Source organism: Cherax quadricarinatus, chromosome 87 (assembly GCF_038502225.1).
Source record: "Cherax quadricarinatus isolate ZL_2023a chromosome 87, ASM3850222v1, whole genome shotgun sequence".
Classification (NCBI taxonomy): Eukaryota; Metazoa; Arthropoda; class Malacostraca; order Decapoda; family Parastacidae; genus Cherax; species Cherax quadricarinatus.
In genome coordinates, this window is record NC_091378.1 from 876799 (window position 1) to 902295 (window position 25497).

General features: G+C 40.5%; 2 protein-coding genes across 5 annotated transcripts in view; one reads left to right on the forward strand and one right to left on the reverse strand.

Annotated features, from left to right (window-relative positions):
• LOC128703779 (methylenetetrahydrofolate reductase (NADPH)) overlaps positions 1-12569 on the reverse strand; it is a 43790-nt gene extending 31221 nt beyond the window's left edge. The window contains exons 1-2 of one of the 4 annotated variants that reach the window (XM_053798599.2): positions 11673-12567; positions 3228-3362 (exon numbers count right to left, since the gene is read on the reverse strand). In XM_053798599.2, the coding sequence (XP_053654574.1) occupies positions 3228-3333 (106 nt within the window). In that variant the 5' untranslated portion in view covers positions 3334-3362; positions 11673-12567. Of the gene's footprint in view, positions 1-3227; positions 3363-5432; positions 5557-11529; positions 11643-11672 lie in introns of those variants that run through there. The other 3 variants (XM_053798600.2, XM_053798601.2, XM_053798602.2) reach the window with 3 other exon arrangements.
• The window catches only part of LOC128703785 (non-lysosomal glucosylceramidase), a 291380-nt gene that overhangs the window by 111114 nt on the left and 154769 nt on the right, over positions 1-25497 (forward strand). The gene's annotated exons all lie outside the window — the stretch shown is intronic.

Genomic DNA, 25497 nt, shown 5'->3' on the forward strand with positions numbered 1-25497 from the left:
TAGGGAGAAGGCTGAAAATGGCAATTTTCATGGATAAAGAGATTGTTTTGCTGTGATAATAACAATATTGGACAATTCAAAATCCAATACACTTTGTCCATTGCTCACAAACCAATTGACTCAGTGGATTTTGTTCTGAAGTTCTTTACAGAAAGGTCCATTATTTCGAGGGTATAACAACTTGCTTGCAAAACATCAAACATACAATTTATGAGGAACCAACTGTATTCTATTTATTATAATAAAGAAACTTACAACGAAATTTCCGTCCAACTTGGACCGAAGTCGAGCCAAAACATCGTCAGAAGTTTCTTTCACCTATGCGCAGGTTATTTGTGTATTGCTCCAGCCATGGTACTGTGTCATTTTATACCTTACTTGAAACATTTTATACACAGTAATACAGCCTTTCCTCAATGATGTACTTGTTTACCGACAACTCAGACTTACGACAGTCTCTCTGACCAGTATGCATACCTAAATAATGTATATTAGAGCTGATTTCCTCTATTCATTTTATTACAATATACAGCACACTACTGTGTAAACATTTAAAAATACAGTGGACCCCTGGTATACGATATTAATCCGTTCCTGAGAGCTCATCGTATGCCAAAATTATCGAAGGCGAATTAATTTTCCCCATAAGAAATAATGGAAATCAAATTAATCCGTGCAAGACACCCAAAAGTACTATGAAAAAAAAAGTTTTACCACATGAAATATTAAGTTTAATGCACACAAACTGAAGAAGACATGCACAGTTAGTAGTACTCTACTAACAATAGAATACATGACACTTACCTTTAATGAAGATCTGGTGATGATTGATGGGATGGGAGGAGGGGAGAGTTTCGAAGTTGTTAATATTTAGGACTTGAGGTAGCAAGTCCTTTTCCGGGGTTACTTCCCTTCTTCTTTTAATGCCACTAGGACCAGCTTGAGAGTCACTGGACCTCTGTCGCACAACAAATCTGTCCATAGAGCTCTGTACCTCCCGTCCCTTTAAGATTTGTCTAAAATGGGCCACAACATTGTCACTGTAATAGTCACCAGCACGGCTTGCAATAGCTGTGTTAGGGTGATTTTCATCCATAAAGGTTTGCAGTTCAACCCACTTTGCACACATTTCCTTAATTTTTGAAGTAGGCACAATGGATTCCACAACTGGCATAGGCTTCTCAGGGTTAGCCCCAAACCCTTCAAAATCTTTCTTAACTTCCATACTAATTCTCACCCTTTTTACCACAGGGTTGGCACTAGAAGCTTTCTTGGGGCCCATGGTGACTTATTTTGCAGAAACAAGCACCAAAAACACTGTGATAATATGGAATGTACCGAATGTATGCTTAGATGCGAGCACACTGGCTGGCTTGTAAACACTGGCACGCACAGGGCAGTTCAGGCCTCACGTGGGCGCATCCTGGACGAATCGCGTGTGGCGGGTTTTTTAACGAGTGGCGAGGCAAAATTTTTGCGTTAAAATGTATCGTACAGTGGACCCCCGCATAACGATTTTAATCCGTGCAAGAGGGGTAATTGTTATGCGAAATAATCGGTATGCGAATGAATTTTCCCCATAAGAAATAATGGAAATCAAATTAATCCGTGCAAGACACCCAAAAGTATGAAAAAAAAATTTTTACCACATGAAATATACATTTTCCCACACACAAAGAGAAGGATACATGCACAATAGTAGAGTAGTACATGCACAGTATATATTGTGCATGTACTAGTCTACTAAATGAAGAATAAATGACACTTACCTTTATTGAAGATGCAGTAATGACTGATGAGACACTGTCCTGGGAGTGCCTTTTCCTCCTGAGTACTGTAGGTCCTGTTTGGCATTTTCTTCCAGAACAGGCCTTATCACACTGTGTATGCCACTACGATTCTTAAATCTCTCAAACCAACCTTTGCTGGCTTTAAATTCACCAATATGAGCACTAGTTCCAGGCATTTTTCCCTGTTCACCTGGGTGTTAGTCGACTTGTGTGGGTTGCATCCTGGGAGACAAGATTAAGGACCCCAATGGAAATAAGTTAGACAGTCTTCGATGACACTGACTTTTTTGGGTTATCCTGGGTGGCAAATCCTCTGGGGTTAATTGTTTCTTGGTATTCTCAATAAGCCACACCAACAACGGTGCTACAGCAGCAGCAGCAGCAGCTGACAGTGGTACAGCAGCAACAGACGATGCTACAGCAGCAGCAGACGATGCTACAGCAGCAGCAGACGATGCTACAGCAGCAGCAGACGATGCTACAGCAGCAGCAGCAGCTGACGGTGGTACAGCAGCAACAGACGATGCTACAGCAGCAGCAGACGATGCTACAGCAGCAGCAGCAGCTGACGGTGGTACAGCAGCAACAGACGATGCTACAGCAGCAACAGACGATGTTACAGCAGCAGCAGACGATGCTACAGCAGCAGCAGCAGCTGACAGTGCAGCAGCAGCAGCAGCTGTACCACCAATAGTAGCGATGGTTGATTGGGGTTTATTATACAACCTGGCCAGCTCGGAGACACGCACTCCACTTTCATACTTATCAATGATCTTTTTCTTCATCTCTATTGTAATTCTCACCCTTATTGCTGTAGGGTTGGCACTAGAAGCTTTCTTGGGGCCCATGGTCACTTATTTTCCAGAAAAAGCACCGAAAACACTGTAATAATACGAAATATTCCGATTGTATGCTTGGATGTTACCGCGGAGGCTGGCTGGTAAACAATGCCACCGGCGGAACATGTGAGCGTGGCTCAGGCCGCACACTGGACGCGTCTCGGACGAAAATCGGTGAGCGGGTTTTTAAGCGGTATGTGAGGCAAAATTTTTGCGATTAAAACAAGCGGTATGCGGATTAATCGCTATGTGATGCCATCGTTATGCGGGGGTCCACTGTATACCGGATTTAACGTATACCAATGCCATTGTATGCCAGGGGTCCACTGTATACTAAAAATGTTATAAATGGTGCAAAGGTGACATTAAAACAATATCGAAGATGGCTGACACAAACCCACTACTATTACAGTATGCTCCTTGCTTAGTGACAAATTCATTTACTGACATGATCTTAGGAACAGAACTCCATCGTTAAGTGAGGAGAGGCTGTAATACCTTACTTGAAACATTTATTCTCTATATGCAAATGTATTACAGCAGCTTTACCAAGTATTCATATTATGGCTATTCTATAAAATAACACCATTGTTCTTACCACTTTCTGAATTCAAATGCTCCCTCTGGTTAAGGAATTCTTTTAAAATGGGAAGTGCAGTAGGTGTTCCAGGTGACGGCAGAGCCGCGGGTCCCTCCTTCACCATGATGCTTGCTTAAACACTGCTTTCTCTATCTGAAATTTTTTTCAATTCTGTTAGTTTATAAAATATATATTCTACAGCAGATGTATTGAGTAATTACCCATTACAATTGCCTATCTGTAGCTACCAAAGCAGAGCTATGCTCAGTTGGCAGCACTCTTGTCGTACACACACCGAGTGTCTATGGTTCAATTCCTGACGTGGGTGAAAATGTTGGGCATGTTTCTTTACACCTGCAGTCCCTATTCACCTAATGGTAAGTAGGTACCTGGATGTTAGTCAAATGGTATGGATGGCATCCTGGGTGACAAGATTAAAGGACCCCATTGGAAATAAGGCAGACAGTCCTCGAGGACACACCGACTTTCTTGGGTTATCTTGAATGGCTAACCCTCCTTACTCTGGGTTAAAAATCCAAACAAATCTTAGGGTGTCCAGACTTCAATAGTTTGTGTATCAATAATTTTTTGTAAATTCCCAATGGTTGAAGCGCTTACATCCCCCTGGAAATTTAAAATGTACTGTTTATTGAAAGATTTATATTACATGGGATTACTGCTATACTGTGTGGTGTTACCTGGAGTATACCTGGAGGGTATTATGAGGGTGAATGCCCCTGTGACCTAGTCCATGACCAGGCCTCCAATAATTATGTGGTGTTATTGCTATATAGTATGTTATTGTTATATTGTGTGGTGACATCTAAAAAAAAAAAAAAAGTTTAAGCATGATAATTGAAGTCTGGAGAATTGTGTATCTCTCTTGACATAATGTTTTTGAACAATCAGGACTACAAAACTTGGAACACATGCATGACTCCTGCCAGCCAAGCAGCAGTCACTTCAAAAAAAAAAAAAAAAAATTGACCATGATGACAAGCAATGAATTTGTAACATAAGTTCACAGCGCAAATTTCATACCAGCAGCTGTGGGTCCGTCAGCAAGGAGGGAAGATAAAGTGAGGGCGTTAGAGCGGCTACAACATCGGAGGTAAATTCTGCGTGCTTATTGATAGACAGAACAGTCTAACAGACTGAGGCGAACTGAAATTGGAACCCGACAATTCTCAGAGTGGAACTGGGCGCCTCTCCATGAGATACTGGTGAGTGAGACAAGTGTGCCCGATGCGAAGACGGGAGAGCGTAGCCTCCCAACCTCAGCATCGATGATAAGAAGACCAGGAACCTAAATTTGGCTTGATGGAATATAATTTGTTATGAGTCATTCCTTCAGGCTTAATTCAGGGAACTGGAGCACAGATCCAATTCCTAGATCAAGAGCCCCTCACCAGCGTCAAGGTACCTCCCTTGACCTGGAGTTTACCTGGAGAGAGTTCCGGGGGAGTTCCGAGGGGAGTTCGTTTAAAAATATAACATTTGTACAGAGTCTGGGAATCCAGGTCCAGCTCCTTGGATCAAGAACCCTCAGCCACTGCAAGGAACCTCCCTTGAGAGGTCCATTATTATTATTATAATCAAGGGGGAAGCGCTAAACCCGGAGGATTATACAGCACCTGGGGGGGGATGTGGAAGGCATTCAGGCTTAATTCGGGGAACTGGAGCACAGATCCAATTCCCTAAATCAAGAGCCCCTGACCAACATCAAGGAACCTTCCTTGAGGGGTTGAGAGGTACAGCAGGATTAAATATTACATCCACTGGGAAGCACTAAACCCATGTGGCTCATACAGCGCCTGAAGGAATGAGCTAATCTGGTTCGATCTAAGGAAGAGGAGCCCAACTCCTTGGATCAAGAGCCCCTCACCGGCTACACCTCAAATAAACCTACTTATATAACTCTTGCACCTCAATGGAAGGTAAATATTGCACTGTAAACCAACATAACTTTGTAACTATTGTTCATAATTACATGGATTATTTTTTCTACATTTAACTTTATTAATTAAAATTTTTACCAAATTCTGAAGTTCGTGCTGGTCATTTTTTAATACAATTAATATTACATTTTTTCTAGGAAATATGCACTATTAAGCTAGTATTACAACTAATGCACCTTATTGTGAAGTAAACTTATCATTAATATGGAAAAATATTAAAAAACTAATATATTCTAGCTACTTAAAAAATATTTAAAACTCCAACCTGTGTTCTAGCCATTTAAATAGATGACTGTGTTCGGAACTGTCAACAAGAACCATAAACACTATCTTATCTTATTTATCTTATTTTAATTAAGAATATGAACCAAAATATATACAGTTGTTTCAAGTAATTACTTTCCAAAACAACCGTCAAGGTATATTACTATATATAATTTTATAAATACTAAAGCACACGTTAGAACACAGTTCTAATGTAAAGTAAACAATGTCTCGCTGCCAAACATACGATGTTGGTAGTAGTGGGAGTAGTAGCAGGAGTAGTAGTAGTAGTAGCAGCAGGAGTAGTAGTAGTAGCAGGAGTAGTAGTAGTAGCAGCAGCAGGAGTAGTAGTAAGAGTAGCAGGAGTAGTAGTACTAGCAGTAGTAGTAATAGCAGGAGTAGTAGTAGCAGGAGTAGTAGTAGCAGGAGTAGTAGTAGAAGCAGTAGTAGTAGTAAGGGTAGCAGTAGTAATAGAGTAGTAGTAGTAGTAGTAGCAGGAGTAGTAGTAAGAGTAGTAGTAGTAAGAGTAGCAGGAGTAGTAGTAAGAGTAGTAGCAGGAGTAGTAGTAAGAGTAGTAGTAGTAAGAGTAGCAGGAGTAGTAGTAAGAGTAGCAGTAGTAATAGCAAGAGTAGCAGTAGTAGTAGTAATAGTAAGAGTAGTAGTAACAGCAGCAGTAACAATAGTAGCAATAATAGTAGTAGCAGCATTAACAGTAGTAGTAAGAGTAGAATAACGTCAAATGAACAATATCAACATTAAGCGGTAAACCTGTATGGGTAATTCATGGCTATCGTACAGATATGGATGTGTTGAAGATATCAAATCTTGTTATCTTTATCTCAATACCTCAATTTCAATTCGTTCTTCCCAAACCAAATTTATTCACGTTATTTACTAACACCTTTTTATTGCTTAGCCTAGACAGGGTTAGGTTATCTTAGACTACATAAGGCATATTATGTCGATGACATAGCTATATAAACCGTAAGTTTATTTAGGTAAAGGTATACATAAGTACAATTATCATACATAGTGTAAATTACCTAGGATAACCCCCCAAAAATTTTTGGGGGTTAACCCCCCAAAAAATCTCGGGGGGTTAATAACCCGCCGGGTTAAAAAATCGAAAGCAAATCCTATCATTCTACCAAATTCCAGGTGTATAATTACTATATAATGACCATGTTATAGACCAAATCATAGATATATGAACACATGCACTGACAGACACGAAATATTTCAGCAGATTTCAAAAATTTAATTTTCCTGCCAAGATTGAGCTATTCTTGGGATAGTCAACTACTGAGATTAATCTTCAGTGTAATATCCATATTATGCGTGCAGCCAGCAGTAACAGCCTGGTTGATCAGGCTCTGATCCACCAGGAGGCCTGGTCACAGACCGGGCCGCGGGGGCGTTGACCCCCGGAACTCTCTCCAGGTAAACATAAATTTAAATCCAGGTAAACATACCCATCCTGGGGGCACCTCTATATATATGACTTTTTTGGGTTATCCCGGGTTCTCTACACATATGCTCCCCTCAAGGAAGGTTCCTTGATGTTGGTGAGGGGCTCTTGATTTAGGGAATTGGATCTGTGCTCCAGTTCCCCGAATTAAGCCTGAATGCCTTCCACATCCCTCCCCAGGCGCTGTATAATCCTCCGGGTTTAGCGCTTCCCCCTTGATTATAATAATAATAATAATAATCTACACATATGCTGCTATGTATGATAATCTATGTAACTGTATTTGTGTATACCTGAATAAACTTACTTATATTAAATAACTACTGAGTATATTGAATGCCGAAACAAAAGGCATATATAAAATCTTATATTTTATATATATATATATATATATATATATATATATATATATATATATATATATATATATATATAGATATATTATTTATTTATTTATTTATATGGTTTTGATCGTACCTCTGGCAACTCTGAGTCCACAGCTGCCAGACGTGTGACGTCACGTCACAACATGATCACGTGAACAGTCTACACAACATGGGTACATTTTTATTATTATTAAACATATAAATAAATGAACTGAGTCAAAGTACTTTTCCTGAGTTTATTATAGCATTTAGCATTACTTACACACACACACACACACACACACACACACACACAAGGAAAATAAAGATTTATATATATATATACATGGACTTGTTGAAGACTTGTTGAATATTCCACCTCCCTTACATTGTTTACAATTTGTTTGGCTACAGTTATTGGAATACATCTTTTTTTGTATATTGTAAAGAAAGTCCCCTTACTATGTTGGGCATTCAGGGCACTGTCCTCACGGACCCAACCTCTACCCTCCCTAACACTCCCAGTCACTCTCCACGCAATTGAATTCTGCCACTTTCCACCCTCATAACTCGTCACTTTCCACCCTCATAATTCCTGTCACTTTCCACCCTCATAATTCCTCCCACTTTCCACTCTCATAATTCCTCCCACTTTCCACCCTCATAATTCCTCCCACTTTCCACCCTCATAATTCCTCCCACTTTCCACTCTCATAATTCCTCCCACTTTCCACCCTCATAATTCCTCCCACTTTCCACCCTCACGGATCAAACCAGTCCCCAATAACACTGGATCCAGGCTCGTTATCACATCAATAATTATATGACTTATCTAATATATTCCAATTTTTTTAAATAATTTAGCAAAGATTTACAAATATTAGATTATTTTATCATGATCTATTTGTCATGGAATTACCCAAAGAAATTTACTTAGGACTTTTATCTCTTTTTAGGAACCTGATGAATGAATTCTGGAGCTGCTTCATCTGAAACAAAATATATTGGGGCCAGGAGCTGTAATTCGACCTCTGCAACCACACATAGGTGAGTACGTGTCTGTCAAATGAGAATATATTACATTTTGTCACTCGTGTCCATTATTATTATTATTATTATAATGAAAAATCACTCGTGTCCAGCTTGTTAAAAATCTAACTTGGCCTTTTGTAATTATCTTTTTTCTTTACATCGTCTAATTTATAGTCTAAGTTCTGTTCATCCTCAAAATTTGGTAAAAATTCGGGTACTTATTTATTGCTAGTAAGTTTTATTTAGGCACATAAGTACAATTATCATACATAGTGTATATTACCTAGTGTAGCCCAAAAGAAAAAGTCAGCACCTATCGCCCAGGTACCTGTTTACTGAGAATAGGCAATGAATGGAAGGAGACTAACACCCTATACCTATTTACTGCTAGGTCAAGAGGCAATAGTTATAGGGAAACTAACACTAGGGTACCTAATTTACCTCTAGGTGAACAGGGGTAAGGAGACTAATACCCAAGTATCTATTAACTGCTAGGTAAACAGGGACAATAGCTCCAAGACCATCACCTGGGGACCTATTTACTGCTAGGCGAACAGGAGCAACAGGTGTAAGGAGACTATCACCCAGAATCCTATTAACTGTTACATGTACAGGAAACAACAGATATGAGGAGACGCCCATATACCTGGAACTGAAATTGTAAGCTAAAAGCCCCCCACTAAACTAAGATTCCTCACTTTTTTTTACCTTTAATATGTAATAAATAATTGTTAGGCTTTAAATGATCGAATCTCTTTCATATATACAAACTCGCCATTGAATTTAAAAGGAAAACGTAGGTTGAATATCCACATATTGGGGGTATCTGAAGTAAACTTTCTCGTCGTGGTTAGTAATCAAATCAAATCAAGTTTATTCTCTATAAGGATTACAATACTGAGTTTACAGAATTTGGATATTGTATGGTTTACATGTTTTAAAATACTAATTACAGAGGGGGCCACTAGAACACCTAGCATGGCTGGGCATTTCGGGCAGACTTAGATTAATTCTTAACTTTAAAATATTACAAATTAAGAGGTAAGTTGGTATTAAGGCTAAGTGACTAAATACTAGTTTGTGAGTTTAGCAATGTGAATGCTTTTGTTTTCGCACAATACATAGTTTCAGTATTGGAGTATCACAGGCCAACTTATGACTAGTTAGGATTCATTATTTTAAGATTAAGATAGATATTTCTGTGTTTATGTTCAAGTGGGTGAGTGTAAGTGTGAACCACCATGTGGTATTCATGTAATTAGTTGACGGGGTGTATCAGGGAGATAAGATGTTTTCTAATGGTAGTTTTGAAGGTGATGAATGTGTCTGCAGTTCTAGAGTATTCAGGGAGGGTGTTCCAGATTTTTGGGCCTTTGACATACATTGAATTTTTGTAAAGGTTTAGTCGGATATGGGGATTGTCATAGAGATGTTTATGTCTAGTGTTATGCCTGTGGGTTCTGTCACAACTATCAAGAAAGCGTTTTAGGTCAAGGTTAATATTGGAATTTAAGTTCCTGTAGATGTAGATTGCACAGTAGTAAGTGTGGATGTACTGAACAGGGAGTAAGTTTAGATCTATGAAGAGTGGGGGGGGGGTGTTGCCAGGGATGGGATTTAGTGATTATTCTTACTGCGGCTTTTTGTTGGGTTATTATTGGCTTTAGGTGAGTTGCTGCAGTTGATCCCCAAGCACAAATAGCATAGGTGAGGTATGGATAAATGAGTGGTATAGTGGTATAGTTTATTTAGGCACAGATACACATATGTACAATTATCATATATAGTGTCAAGTACATAGAATAATCCCCAAAAAGTTAAAGTGACCTATTTCCATTAGGGTTCTTGAGGCTTTATTTCTTTTATTTTATGGGAGGAGTTCCAAAGCCGTAGGGGTCATGTAGTTCAGTTGGGAATGGAAGGCTCAAGGGAGGATAACTTCGATTCTTTGGATCAAGAGCCCTTCACTGACGTCAAAGCAACTCCCTCAAGGTGTGTATAGCAATAATTACTTGTTTTTTTCTCTAAGCAGTAAACGGGATGGATCGAAATGTCGCACTGCCAACAATGGTGAAGAAAAGTCAAGTTGTTGAATAAACATTTTTATAGAACATTCCTGCCATTGTGGTTGAAGGCCGAAGTAACTAACACCAGATTTGTTCAGTCGACGCCATAAACACTAATTTCCACAAACGAAATTATAAACGATGTAATGCAAACAAAATGACACATTGGCTTGAAGTGACTTCAATCCTGTGATGTCGGCTGGTTGATGACACTGACTATATGACTGTCACTAAGGCTACATGTCACATTTACCACAAGTCAAAAATAAATTAATCCCTAAAACAGTACACCAAAAAATATACACTTCTCAGAGTATATCCTCCTCAAAGGGGTGTAATGTATCACGCACTTTAAAAGTAGGAATTTCTAATATCTTTTTAACCAAGTCTTCCTTCCCACTGATATACATTGGTATACAGTGGAACACACTGAAAAATAATGGTATATACGATGTGAAAAACAAATTTAAACGCAATTCACATCATTTAGTTTCAAAATGTCAAGCATTTAGCGTTTCCCGGATACTCATGGTACATTTCCTATCTTGTTTGATGCGGCGCTCTGTGATTTCATAAGGGTTTAGTACTTTTTTATGCAAATAATTGTTTTTTAATCCATCTTATTCCTATTATCCCCTCAAGGAAGGGTCCATGATGCTGATAAAAGAACTCGAGCTAAAACTAAACTTGTCCTTCTCTTTCTTAAATTGAACTTGATTACCTTCCATTCTCCTAGTACTGTATGACCTCCCTGACGGATTTACTGCTCCCACTTCAATGCAGTTACATTCACGGGAAGGCACTAAACCCGTAGAGGTTATACATCACTTGAGGAAAGGAAGGAAAGAACAGGTCCACGTCTTTGGATCAAGATCCCCTCGCCAGCATCAAGAATCTTCTCTTGAGGGGAATAATTATTTTTTTTTACACAATAAGTTAGATGTGACACCAGGCGCCGGGGAGCGATGATATTTGAACTCAGTAGCAGATAATAAGATACAAAAAAAGCGATGTCAACAGATCAGTGTGGTCACACCTACAAACACAACAGTACTTTTAAATAGCCGCGTCCTTCGCATAGTTGCAACACACGCTGTAGCTTAAATAGCAGCGACCTCCGGCACTACAAAATATGGTTGAAAGAGAATGACTGCTGCGGATACTCACATGAGGTGTAGGTGAAGACAGGACTCCAATGGAAATGAGTCATTTTGACTTTTTTGGGGTTATCCCGGGTTCTCTACACATATGCTGCTATGTATGATAATCTATGTAACTGTATTTGTATATACCTGAATAAATTTACTTACAGTGATGTCGGTGTGTCAGTTGGAGCACTATAGTGAGGTCCGTGTCAGGTGGAGCACTATATTGAGGTCGGTGTATTAGGCGGAGCACTAGTGAGGTCCATATGTCAGGTGGAGCACTGTAGTGAGGTAGGTGTCAGGTGGAACACCTAGTAAGGTCGGTATATCAGGTGGAGCACTAGAGAGGTCCGTGTGTGTCAGGAGGAGGCAGGCAAGGAGCACCCCAGTAAGGTCCGCGAGTGTGTCAAGAAGTAGGCAAGGAGCACCCCAGTAAGGTCCGCGAGTGTGTCAAGAGGCAGGCAAGGAGCACCCCAATAAGGTCCGCAAGTGTGTGTCAAGAGGAAAGCAGGGAGCACCCCAGGAAGGTCCGCTAGTGTGTCAAGAGACAGGTAGGAAGCACCCCAGCAAGGTCCGCGAGTGTGTCAAGAGGTAAGCAGGGAGCACCCCAGGAAGGTCCGCGAGTGTGTCAGGAAGCAGGCAGGTAGCACCCCAGTAAGGTCCGCGAGTGTGTCAAGAGGAAGGCAGGTAGCACCCCAGTAAGGTCCGCGAGTGTGTCAAGAGGAAGGCAGGTAGCACCGCAGTAATGTCCTCGAGTGTCAGGAAGCACCCCAGTAAGGTCGGTGAGTGTGTGTCAGGAGGGCAGGGAGCACCCCAGTAAGGTCGGTGAGTGTGTGTCAGGAGGAGGGCAGGGAGCACCCCAGTAAGGTCCACAGGTGTGTCAAGAGGAGGGCAGGGAGCACCCCAGTAAGGTCCACAGGTGTGTGTCAAGAGGAGGGCAGGGAGCACCCCAGTAAGGTCCACAGGTGTGTGTCAAGAGGAGGGCAGGGAGCACCCCAGTAAGGTCGGCGAGTGTGTGTGTGTGTGAGCACTGGTTGGAGCACAGTGTTGTATCAGCACACACCACCAGACAGCGACTGAGACAGAGGCGAGGCAGACGCCCTCTTTTACACCCTCGCCCGCCCTCGGTTGCAACCTCTCGCCTCCTCAAACATCACATTATTGTTGTTATAGTCGCCACGAAGCGCTAAACCCGCCAGGCTCACACACCTGCGCAAGGGAGACATGAGAGATGATCAGGTTAGACCCAAGAGAGGATGGCTTCATTTTTTCTAGTGTAGTGAAGATATTACTAGTTTCTAGTTATTCTCTAGGTAGTTTATGTCGACACAGGTACACAAGTGCAGTTATCATAGTGTAAATCACCCAGGATAACCCCAAAAAAGGTCACAGTGACTTAGAGCCAATGGGGTCACTACAGAATATATATTTTTCATTCATAACTTCGTCACACTCCGTAATATAGAGACATAGATGTTATTTTACAGCTAGGCTTTAAATAATAAGATATTACAAAGACAACAATGGAAATAAGTCACTTTGTCTGACTTTTTTTTGGGTTATTCTGAGTAATTTACACTATGATAATTGTACTTATGTGTACCTGTATCTAAATAAACTTACTAAGATCCAAGGCTTTTCAGTTATTTATTTCTAACAAACTTAAACAGAAAACAAATCGAATACAAAAGAAAATTCGGAATTTTATTTATTTTAAATCGAGGCTCAACGATATAATTTAATTATGTGAATAAATGTCCAGGATTACATAGCACTCCAATTCCTGGAATCAAGAACCTAGTTAAATCTCATTCCTTACGTGCTGTTTTCCCCTCTTGAGGGTTTAGCGCTTCGCCGCGAATATAAAATCCACTAGTTTTTTTTGTCTGTTTAATATAAGTGTTTAATCAACTATAATGATCAATATTAACCACAAAAGTTACTTTGGAAAGGTAATGTGGAAATTTATTTGGTCCCTAAAGTTCCACAGGACCGATCCGACATGGCCGTATTGGAACGGCTGAGCTGAGTGGCCCTTAAACCCTCCCAAACAAACAGCATTCTCTCTAGTTGGCGTGGATTGTTGGTAGGCATTTATTTAATTTATAGATTTACTCTTCAGGGAAGGAGTAGGTAGTTTTACTGTTAGTACTTCGAACAGGCGATAAATGACATGCCCATGCACTCTGCCCCAGGGCCAGACTCATGGAACTCTGTGTTCATCAAGAACTGCAAGAAGCCCCTATCACGAGCCTTTTCCATCCTATGGAGAGGGAGCATGGACACGGGGGTCGTCCCTCAGTTACTAAAAACAACAGACATAGCCCCACTCCACAAAGGGGGCAGTAAAGCAACAGCAAAGAACTACAGACCAATAGCACTAACATCCCATATCATAAAAATCTTTGAAAGGGTCCTAAGAAGCAAGATCACCACCCATCTAGAAACCCATCAGTTACACAACCCAGGGCAACATGGATTTAGAACAGGTTGCTCCTGTCTGTCTCAACTACTGGATCACTACGACAAGGTCCTAAATGCACTAGAAGACAAAAAGAATGCAGATGTAATATATACAGACTTTGCAAAAGCCTTCGACAAGTGTGACCATGGCGTAATAGCGCACAAAATGCGTGCTAAAGGAATAACAGGAAAAGTCGGTCGATGGATCTATAATTTCCTCACTAACAGAACACAGAGAGTAGTCGTCAACAGAGTAAAGTCCGAGGCAGCTACGGTGAAAAGCTCTGTTCCACAAGGCACAGTACTAGCTCCCATCTTGTTCCTCATCCTCATATCCGACATAGACAAGGATGTCAGCCACAGCACCGTGTCGTCCTTTGCAGATGACACCCGAATCTGCATGACAGTGTCTTCCATTGCAGACACTGCAAGGCTCCAGGCGGACATAAACCAAATCTTTCAGTGGGCTGCAGAAAACAATATGAAGTTCAACGATGAGAAATTTCAATTACTCAGATATGGTAAACATGAGGAAATTAAATCTTCATCAGAGTACAAAACAAATTCTGGCCACAAAATAGAGCGAAACACCAACGTCAAAGACCTGGGAGTGATTATGTCGGAGGATCTCACCTTCAAGGACCATAACATTGTATCAATCGCATCTGCTAGAAAAATGACAGGATGGATAATGAGAACCTTCAAAACTAGGGAGGCCAAGCCCATGATGACACTCTTCAGGTCACTTGTTCTATCTAGGCTGGAATATTGCTGCACTCTAACAGCACCTTTCAAGGCAGGTGAAATTGCCGACCTAGAAAATGTACAGAGAACTTTCACGGCGCGCATAACGGAGATAAAACACCTCAATTACTGGGAGCGCTTGAGGTTTCTAAACCTGTATTCCCTGGAACGCAGGAGGGAGAGATACATGATTATATACACCTGGAAAATCCTAGAGGGACTAGTACCGAACTTACACACGAAAATCACTCACTACGAAAGCAAAAGACTTGGCAGACGATGCACCATCCCCCCAATGAAAAGCAGGGGTGTCACTAGCACGTTAAGAGACCATACAATAAGTGTCAGGGGCCCGAGACTGTTCAACTGCCTCCCAGCACACATAAGGGGGATTACCAACAGACCCCTGGCAGTCTTCAAGCTGGCACTGGACAAGCACCTAAAGTCAGTTCCTGATCAGCCGGGCTGTGGCTCGTACGTTGGTTTGCGTGCAGCCAGCAGCAACAGCCTGGTTGATCAGGCGCTGATCCACCAGGAGGCCTGGTCACAGACCGGGCCGCGGGGGCGTTGACCCCTGAAACTCTCTCCAGGTAAACTCCAGGTATATTAATATTAGGTTTACTAAGGCAACTGTAGATAATAATGTAGACCTAAGACCTTAACATAGGTAGTAATAGGCCGATAATGTAGGCAAACACTAGGATAAGTTAGCTAGGGAGAACTGGCAGCCCTAGTTTGAATGAAGAGACGAGGGTCTGGAAGAGAGACCAGCTCGTTCTTCTTAAGACAGACACCAACTGGACAAGACGTGCTGTGATCAGCAGATGGCGCCCCCACGTGTCTTCACATTTGAGACCTGGGGAAATCTGGTAGAGGCACCTCGATGTACCGTAGATGACCTCCGTCAGGCCCATACAGTAAGACAAGACCTCCACTTTATATCGTAGATTTCTGGCCAGTGTCTGGGGAGAATTGTGAGTGAGTTTGATCTGTGGGCCCGGTGTGCAACAGGCAGTGCATGCCCAGTAAGTACCAGTGTCTCACTGCAGTCTGGAAGCTAGTGTCTGTGTCTGCATAGTTATACTAGGGGATACATACCCTCTTGGATATAGGAATTTCTGAGGTGCAGGCAGGACACTAATAACGAATGAATATTGCAGGAATTAAGGCTCCCGGTTGCACGTGGTTTCTGAGGGGAAGTCCAAAGGGGCTAAGGCTAAGCTTAGGGAAGTTGAAGATCAGGATATATGCTGCAACACCAAGTTAGTCCTTTATACGTGCATGCAGGCGAGTTTCTTGCAACATCAATCATTTGTGAAAATCTGTCCTATAAGCCACTTGTGAGGCTGAGGTACCCACCTCAGAGCTCGGTGTCAACAGAGTTTGCCAGGGCAGGTGACTCACTTGGAGGCAGTCCACACAAATTTTCACAGGTAATTTGGTGGCTGTTTTTTACATTATATTATGTATGGTATACAACATTGTGGAATTTTTAATCGTCGTATCATACTAAAAGTTTACTTTTTCACTATGCAGGGCCAGGAGCTGAGTCTCGACCCCTGTAATCACAATTAGGTGAGTACAGAGATAGTATAACAATCTATGTGATATGTCAATATATCTTATTAATGAAAATAAGATACCAGATATACTAAGCAAATTTCCTAAATTCCCTTGAAACTGATAAGTGAACTGTAGATAAAAATCCAATTGTACACCTGTTAACCCTTTTGGGGCCTAGTTCCTAGGCCTATTGTGTATCCATATGCTCTTGTACTACCATCCACAGGATGGATATGAGGTACACAATAAACTAGCCACTACCATCCACAGGATGGATATGAGGTACACAATAAACTAACCACTACCATCCACAGGATGGATATGAGGTACACAATAAACTAACCACTACCATCCACAGGATGGATATGAGGTACACATTAAACTAGCCACTACCATCCACAGGATGGATATGAGGTACACAATAAACTAGCCACTACCATCCACAGGATGGATATGAGGTACACATTAAACTAGCCACTACCATCCACAGGATGGATATGAGGTACACAATAAACTAGCCACTACCATCCACAGGATGGATATGAGGTACACAATAAACTAGCCACTACCATCCACAGGATGGATATGAGGTACACAATAAACTAGCCACTACCATCCACAGGATGGATATGAGGTACACATTAAACTAGCCACTACCATCCACAGGATGGATATGAGGTACACAATAAACTAGCCACTACCATCCACAGGATGGATATGATGTACACAATAAACTAACCACTACCATCCACAGGATGATTATGAGGTACACAATAAACTAACCACTACCATCCACAGGATGATTATGAGGTACACAATAAACTAACCACTACCATCCACAGGATGATTATGAGGTACACAATAAACTAACCACTACCATCCACAGGATGATTATGAGCTGCACAATAAACTAACCACTACCATCCACAGGATGATTATGAGGTGCACAATAAACTAACCACTACCATCCACAGGATGATTATGAGGTACACAATAAACTAACCACTACCATCCACAGGATGATTATGAGGTACACAATAAACTAACCACTACCATCCACAGGATGATTATGAGGTACACAATAAACTAACCACTACCATCCACAGGATGATTATGAGGTACACAATAAACTAACCACTACCATCCACAGGATGATTATGAGGTACACACAAAACAAACCCCTACCATCCACAGGATGATTATGAGGTACACAATAAACTAACCACTACCATCCACAGGATGATTATGAGGTACACAATAAACTAACCACTACCATCCACAGGATGATTATGAGGTACACAATAAACTAACCACTACCATCCACAGGATGATTATGAGGTACACAATAAACTAACCACTACCATCCACAGGATGATTATGAGGTACACAATAAACTAACCACTACCATCCACAGGATGATTATGAGGTACACAATAAACTAACCACTACCATCCACAGGATGATTATGAGGTACACAATAAACTAACCACTACCATCCACAGGATGATTATGATGTACACAATAAACTAACCACTACCATCCACAGGATGATTATGAGGTACACAATAAACTAACCACTACCATCCACAGGATGATTATGAGGTACACAATAAACTAACCACTACCATCCACAGGATGATTATGAGGTACACAATAAACTAACCACTACCATCCACAGGATGATTATGAGGTACACAATAAACTAACCACTACCATCCACAGGATGATTATGAGGTACACAATAAACTAACCACTACCATCCACAGGATGATTATGAGGTACACAATAAACTAACCACTACCATCCACAGGATGATTATGAGGTACACAATAAACTAACCACTACCATCCACAGGATGATTATGAGGTACACAATAAACTAACCACTACCATCCACAGGATGATTATGAGGTACACAATAAACTAACCACTACCATCCACAGGATGATTATGAGGTACACAATAAACTAACCACTACCATCCACAGGATGATTATGAGGTACACAATAAACTAACCACTACCATCCACAGGATGATTATGAGGTACACAATAAACTAACCACTACCATCCACAGGATGATTATGAGGTACACAATAAACTAACCACTACCATCCACAGGATGATTATGAGGTGCACAATAAACTAACCACTACCATCCACAGGATGATTATGAGGTGCACAATAAACTAACCACTACCATCCACAGGATGATTATGAGGTACACAATAAACTAACCACTACCATCCACAGGATGATTATGAGGTACACAAACTAACCACTACCATCCACAGGATGATTATGAGGTGCACAATAAACTAACCACTACCATCCACAGGATGATTATGAGGTACACAATAAACTAACCACTACCATCCACAGGATGATTATGAGGTACACAATAAACTAACCACTACCATCCACAGGATGATTATGAGGTACACAATAAACTAACCACTACCATCCACAGGATGATTATGAGGTACACAATAAACTAACCACTACCATCCACAGGATGATTATGAGGTACACAATAAACTAACCGCTACCAACCACAGGATGATTATGAGGTACACAATAAACTAACCACTACCATCCACAGGATGATTATGAGGTACACAATAAACTAACCACTACCATCCACAGGATGATTATGAGGTACACAATAAACTAACCACTACCATCCACAGGATGATTATGAGGTACACAATAAACTAACCACTACCATCCACAGGATGATTATGAGGTACACAATAAACTAACCACTACCATCCACAGGATGATTATGAGGTACACAATAAACTAACCACTACCATCCACAGAATGATTATGAGGTACACAATAAACTAACCACTACCATCCACAGGATGATTATGAGGTACACAATAAACTAACAGCTACCATCCACAGGATGATTATGAGGTACACAATAAACTAACCACTACCATCCACAGGATGATTATGAGGTACACAATAAACTAACCACTACCATCCACAGGATGATTATGAGGTACACAATAAACTAACCACTACCATCCACAGGATGATTATGAGGTACACAATAAACTAACCACTACCATCCACAGGATGATTATGAGGTACACAATAAACTAACCACTACCATCCACAGGATGATTATGAGGTACACAATAAACTAACCACTACCATCCACAGGATGATTATGAGGTACACAATAAACTAACCACTACCATCCACAGGATGATTATGAGGTACACAATAAACTAACCACTACCATCCACAGGATGATTATGAGGTACACAATAAACTAACCACTACCATCCACAGGATGATTATGAGGTACACAATAAACTAACCACTACCATCCACAGGATGATTATGAGGTACACAATAAACTAACCACTACCATCCACAGGATGATTATGAGGTACACAATAAACTAACCACTACCATCCACAGGATGATTATGAGGTACACAATAAACTAACCACTACCATCCACAGGATGATTATGAGGTACACAATAAACTAACCACTACCATCCACAGGATGATTATGAGGTACACAATAAACTAACCACTACCATCCACAGGATGATTATGAGGTACACAATAAACTAACCACTACCATCCACAGGATGATTATGAGGTACACAATAAACTAACCACTACCATCCACAGGATGATTATGAGGTACACAATAAACTAACCACTACCATCCACAGGATGATTATGAGGTACACAATAAACTAACCACTACCATCCACAGGATGATTATGAGGTACACAATAAACTAACCACTACCATCCACAGGATGATTATGAGGTACACAATAAACTAACCACTACCATCCACAGAATGATTATGAGGTACACAATATACTAACCACTACCATCCACAGGATGATTATGAGGTACACAATAAACTAAGGTGCACCACTACCATCCACAGGATGATTATGAGGTGCACAATAAACTAACCACTACCATCCACAGGATGATTATGAGGTACACAATAAACTAACCACTACCATCCACAGGATGATTATGAGGTACACAATAAACTAACCACTACCATCCACAGGATGATTATGAGGTACACAATAAACTAACCACTACCATCCACAGGATGATTATGAGGTACACAATAAACTAACCACTACCATCCACAGGATGATTATGAGGTACACAATAAACTAACCACTACCATCCACAGGATGATTATGAGGTACACAATAAACTAACCACTACCATCCACAGGATGATTATGAGGTACACAATAAACTAACCACTACCATCCACAGGATGATTATGAGGTACACAATAAACTAACCACTACCATCCACAGGATGATTATGAGGTACACAATAAACTAACCACTACCATCCACAGGATGATTATGAGGTACACAATAAACTAACCACTACCATCCACAGGATGATTATGAGGTACACAATAAACTAACCACTACCATCCACAGGATGATTATGAGGTACACAATAAACTAACCACTACCATCCACAGGATGATTATGAGGTACACAATAAACTAACCACTACCATCCACAGGATGATTATGAGGTACACAATAAACTAACCACTACCATCCACAGGATGATTATGAGGTACACAATAAACTAACCACTACCATCCACAGGATGATTATGAGGTACACAATAAACTAACCACTACCATCCACAGGATGATTATGAGGTACACAATAAACTAACCACTACCATCCACAGGATGATTATGAGGTACACAATAAACTAACCACTACCATCCACAGGATGATTATGAGGTACACAATAAACTAACCACTACCATCCACAGGATGATTATGAGGTACACAATAAACTAACCACTACCATCCACAGGATGATTATGAGGTACACAATAAACTAACCACTACCATCCACAGGATGATTATGAGGTACACAATAAACTAACCACTACCATCCACAGGATGATTATGAGGTACACAATAAACTAACCACTACCATCCACAGGATGATTATGAGGTACACAATAAACTAACCACTACCATCCACAGGATGATTATGAGGTACACAATAAACTAACCACTACCATCCACAGGATGATTATGAGGTACACAATAAACTAACCACTACCATCCACAGGATGATTATGAGGTACACAATAAACTAACCACTACCATCCACAGGATGATTATGAGGTACACAATAAACTAACCACTACCATCCACAGGATGATTATGAGGTACACAATAAACTAACCACTACCATCCACAGGATGATTATGAGGTACACAATAAACTAACCACTACCATCCACAGGATGATTATGAGGTACACAATAAACTAACCACTACCATCCACAGGATGATTATGAGGTACACAATAAACTAACCACTACCATCCACAGGATGATTATGAGGTACACAATAAACTAACCACTACCATCCACAGGATGATTATGAGGTACACAATAAACTAACCTACCTACCATCCACAGGATGATTATGAGGTACACAATAAACTAACCACTACCATCCACAGGATGATTATGAGGTGCACAATAAACTAACCACTACCATCCACAGGATGATTATGAGGTACACAATAAACTAACCACTACCATCCACAGGATGATTATGAGGTGCACAATAAACTAACCACTACCATCCACAGGATGATTATGAGGTACACAATAAACTAACCACTACCATCCACAGGATGATTATGAGGTACACAATAAACTAACCACTACCATCCACAGGATGATTATGAGGTGAGGTACACAATAAACTAACCACTACCATCCACAGGATGATTATGAGGTACACAATAAACTAACCACTACCATCCACAGGATGATTATGAGGTACACAATAAACTAACCACTACCATCCACAGGATGATTATGAGGTACACAATAAACTAACCACTACCATCCACAGGATGATTATGAGGTACACAATAAACTAACCACTACCATCCACAGGATGATTGTGAGGTACACAATAAACTAACCGCTACCATCCACAGGATGATTATGAGGTACACAATAAACTAACCACTACCATCCACAGGATGATTATGAGGTACACAATAAACTAACCACTACCATCCACAGGATGATTATGAGGTACACAATAAACTAACCACTACCATCCACAGGATGATTATGAGGTACACAATAAACTAACCACTACCATCCACAGGATGATTATGAGGTACACAATAAACTAACCACTACCATCCACAGGATGATTATGAGGTACACAATAAACTAACCACTACCATCCACAGGATGATTATGAGGTACACAATAAACTAACCACTACCATCCACAGGATGATTATGAGGTACACAATAAACTAACCACTACCATCCACAGGATGATTATGAGGTACACAATAAACTAACCACTACCATCCACAGGATGATTATGAGGTACACAATAAACTAACCACTACCATCCACAGGATGATTATGAGGTACACAATAAACTAACCACTACCATCCACAGGATGATTATGAGGTACACAATAAACTAACCACTACCATCCACAGGATGATTATGAGGTACACAATAAACTAACCACTACCATCCACAGGATGATTATGAGGTACACAATAAACTAACCACTACCATCCACAGGATGATTATGAGGTACACAATAAACTAACCACTACCATCCACAGGATGATTATGAGGTACACAATAAACTAACCACTACCATCCACAGGATGATTATGAGGTACACAATAAACTAACCACTACCATCCACAGGATGATTATGAGGTACACAATAAACTAACCACTACCATCCACAGGATGATTATGAGGTACACAATAAACTAACCACTACCATCCACAGGATGATTATGAGGTACACAATAAACTAACCACTACCATCCACAGGATGATTATGAGGTACACAATAAACTAACCACTACCATCCACAGGATGATTATGAGGTACACAATAAACTAACCACTACCATCCACAGGATGATTATGAGGTACACAATAAACTAACCACTACCATCCACAGGATGATTATGAGGTACACAATAAACTAACCACTACCATCCACAGGATGATTATGAGGTGCACAATAAACTAACCACTACCATCCACAGGATGATTATGAGGTACACAATAAACTAACCACTACCATCCACAGGATGATTATGAGGTACACAATAAACTAACCACTACCATCCACAGGATGATTATGAGGTACACAATAAACTAACCACTACCATCCACAGGATGATTATGAGGTACACAATAAACTAACCACTACCATCCACAGGATGATTATGAGGTACACAATAAACTAACCACTACCATCCACAGGATGATTATGAGGTACACAATAAACTAACCACTACCATCCACAGGATGATTATGAGGTACACAATAAACTAACCACTACCATCCACAGGATGATTATGAGGTACACAATAAACTAACCACTACCATCCACAGGATGATTATGAGGTACACAATAAACTAACCACTACCATCCACAGGATGATTATGAGGTACACAATAAACTAACCACTACCATCCACAGGATGATTATGAGGTACACAATAAACTAACCACTACCATCCACAGGATGATTATGAGGTACACAATAAACTAACCACTACCATCCACAGGATGATTATGAGGTACACAATAAACTAACCACTACCATCCACAGGATGATTATGAGGTACACAATAAACTAACCACTACCTACCATCCACAGGATGATTATGAGGTACACAATAAACTAACCACTACCATCCACAGGATGATTATGAGGTACACAATAAACTAACCACTACCATCCACAGGATGATTATGAGGTGCACAATAAACTAACCACTACCATCCACAGGATGATTATGAGGTACACAATAAACTAACCACTACCATCCACAGGATGATTATGAGGTACACAATAAACTAACCACTACCATCCACAGGATGATTATGAGGTACACAATAAACTAACCACTACCATCCACAGGATGATTATGAGGTACACAATAAACTAACCACTACCATCCACAGGATGATTATGAGGTGCACAATAAACTAACCACTACCATCCACAGGATGATTATGAGGTACACAATAAACTAACCACTACCATCCACAGGATGATTATGAGGTACACAATAAACTAACCACTACCATCCACAGGATGATTATGAGGTACACAATAAACTAACCACTACCATCCACAGGATGATTATGAGGTACACAATAAACTAACCACTACCATCCACAGGTACACAATAAACTAACCACTACCATCCACAGGATGATTATGAGGTACACAATAAACTAACCACTACCATCCACAGGATGATTATGAGGTACACAATAAACTAACCACTACCATCCACAGGATGATTATGAGGTGCACAATAAACTAACCACTACCATCCACAGGATGATTATGAGGTACACAATAAACTAACCACTACCATCCACAGGATGATTATGAGGTACACAATAAACTAACCACTACCATCCACAGGATGATTATGAGGTACACAATAAACTAACCACTACCATCCACAGGATGATTATGAAGTGCACAATAAACTAGCCACTACCATCCACAGGATGATTATGAGGTACACAATAAACTAACCACTACCATCCACAGGATGATTATGAGGTACACAATAAACTAACCACTACCATCCACAGGATGATTATGAGGTGCACAATAAACTAACCACTACCATCCACAGGATGATTATGAGGTACACAATAAACTAACCACTACCATCCACAGGATGATTATGAGGTACACAATAAACTAACCACTACCATCCACAGGATGATTATGAGGTGCACAATAAACTAGCCACTACCATCCACAGGATGATTATGAGGTACACAATAAACTAACCACTACCATCTACAGGATGATTATGAGGTACACAATAAACTAACCACTACCATCCACAGGATGATTATGAGGTGCACAATAAACTAGCCACTACCATCCACAGGATGATTATGAGGTACACAATAAACTAACCACTACCATCCACAGGATGATTATGAGGTACACAATAAACTAACCACTACCATCCACAGGATGATTATGAGGTACACAATAAACTAACCACTACCATCCACAGGATGATTATGAGGTACACAATAATCTAACCACTACCATCCACAGGATGATTATGAGGTACACAATAAACTAACCACTACCATCCACAGGATGATTATGAGGTAC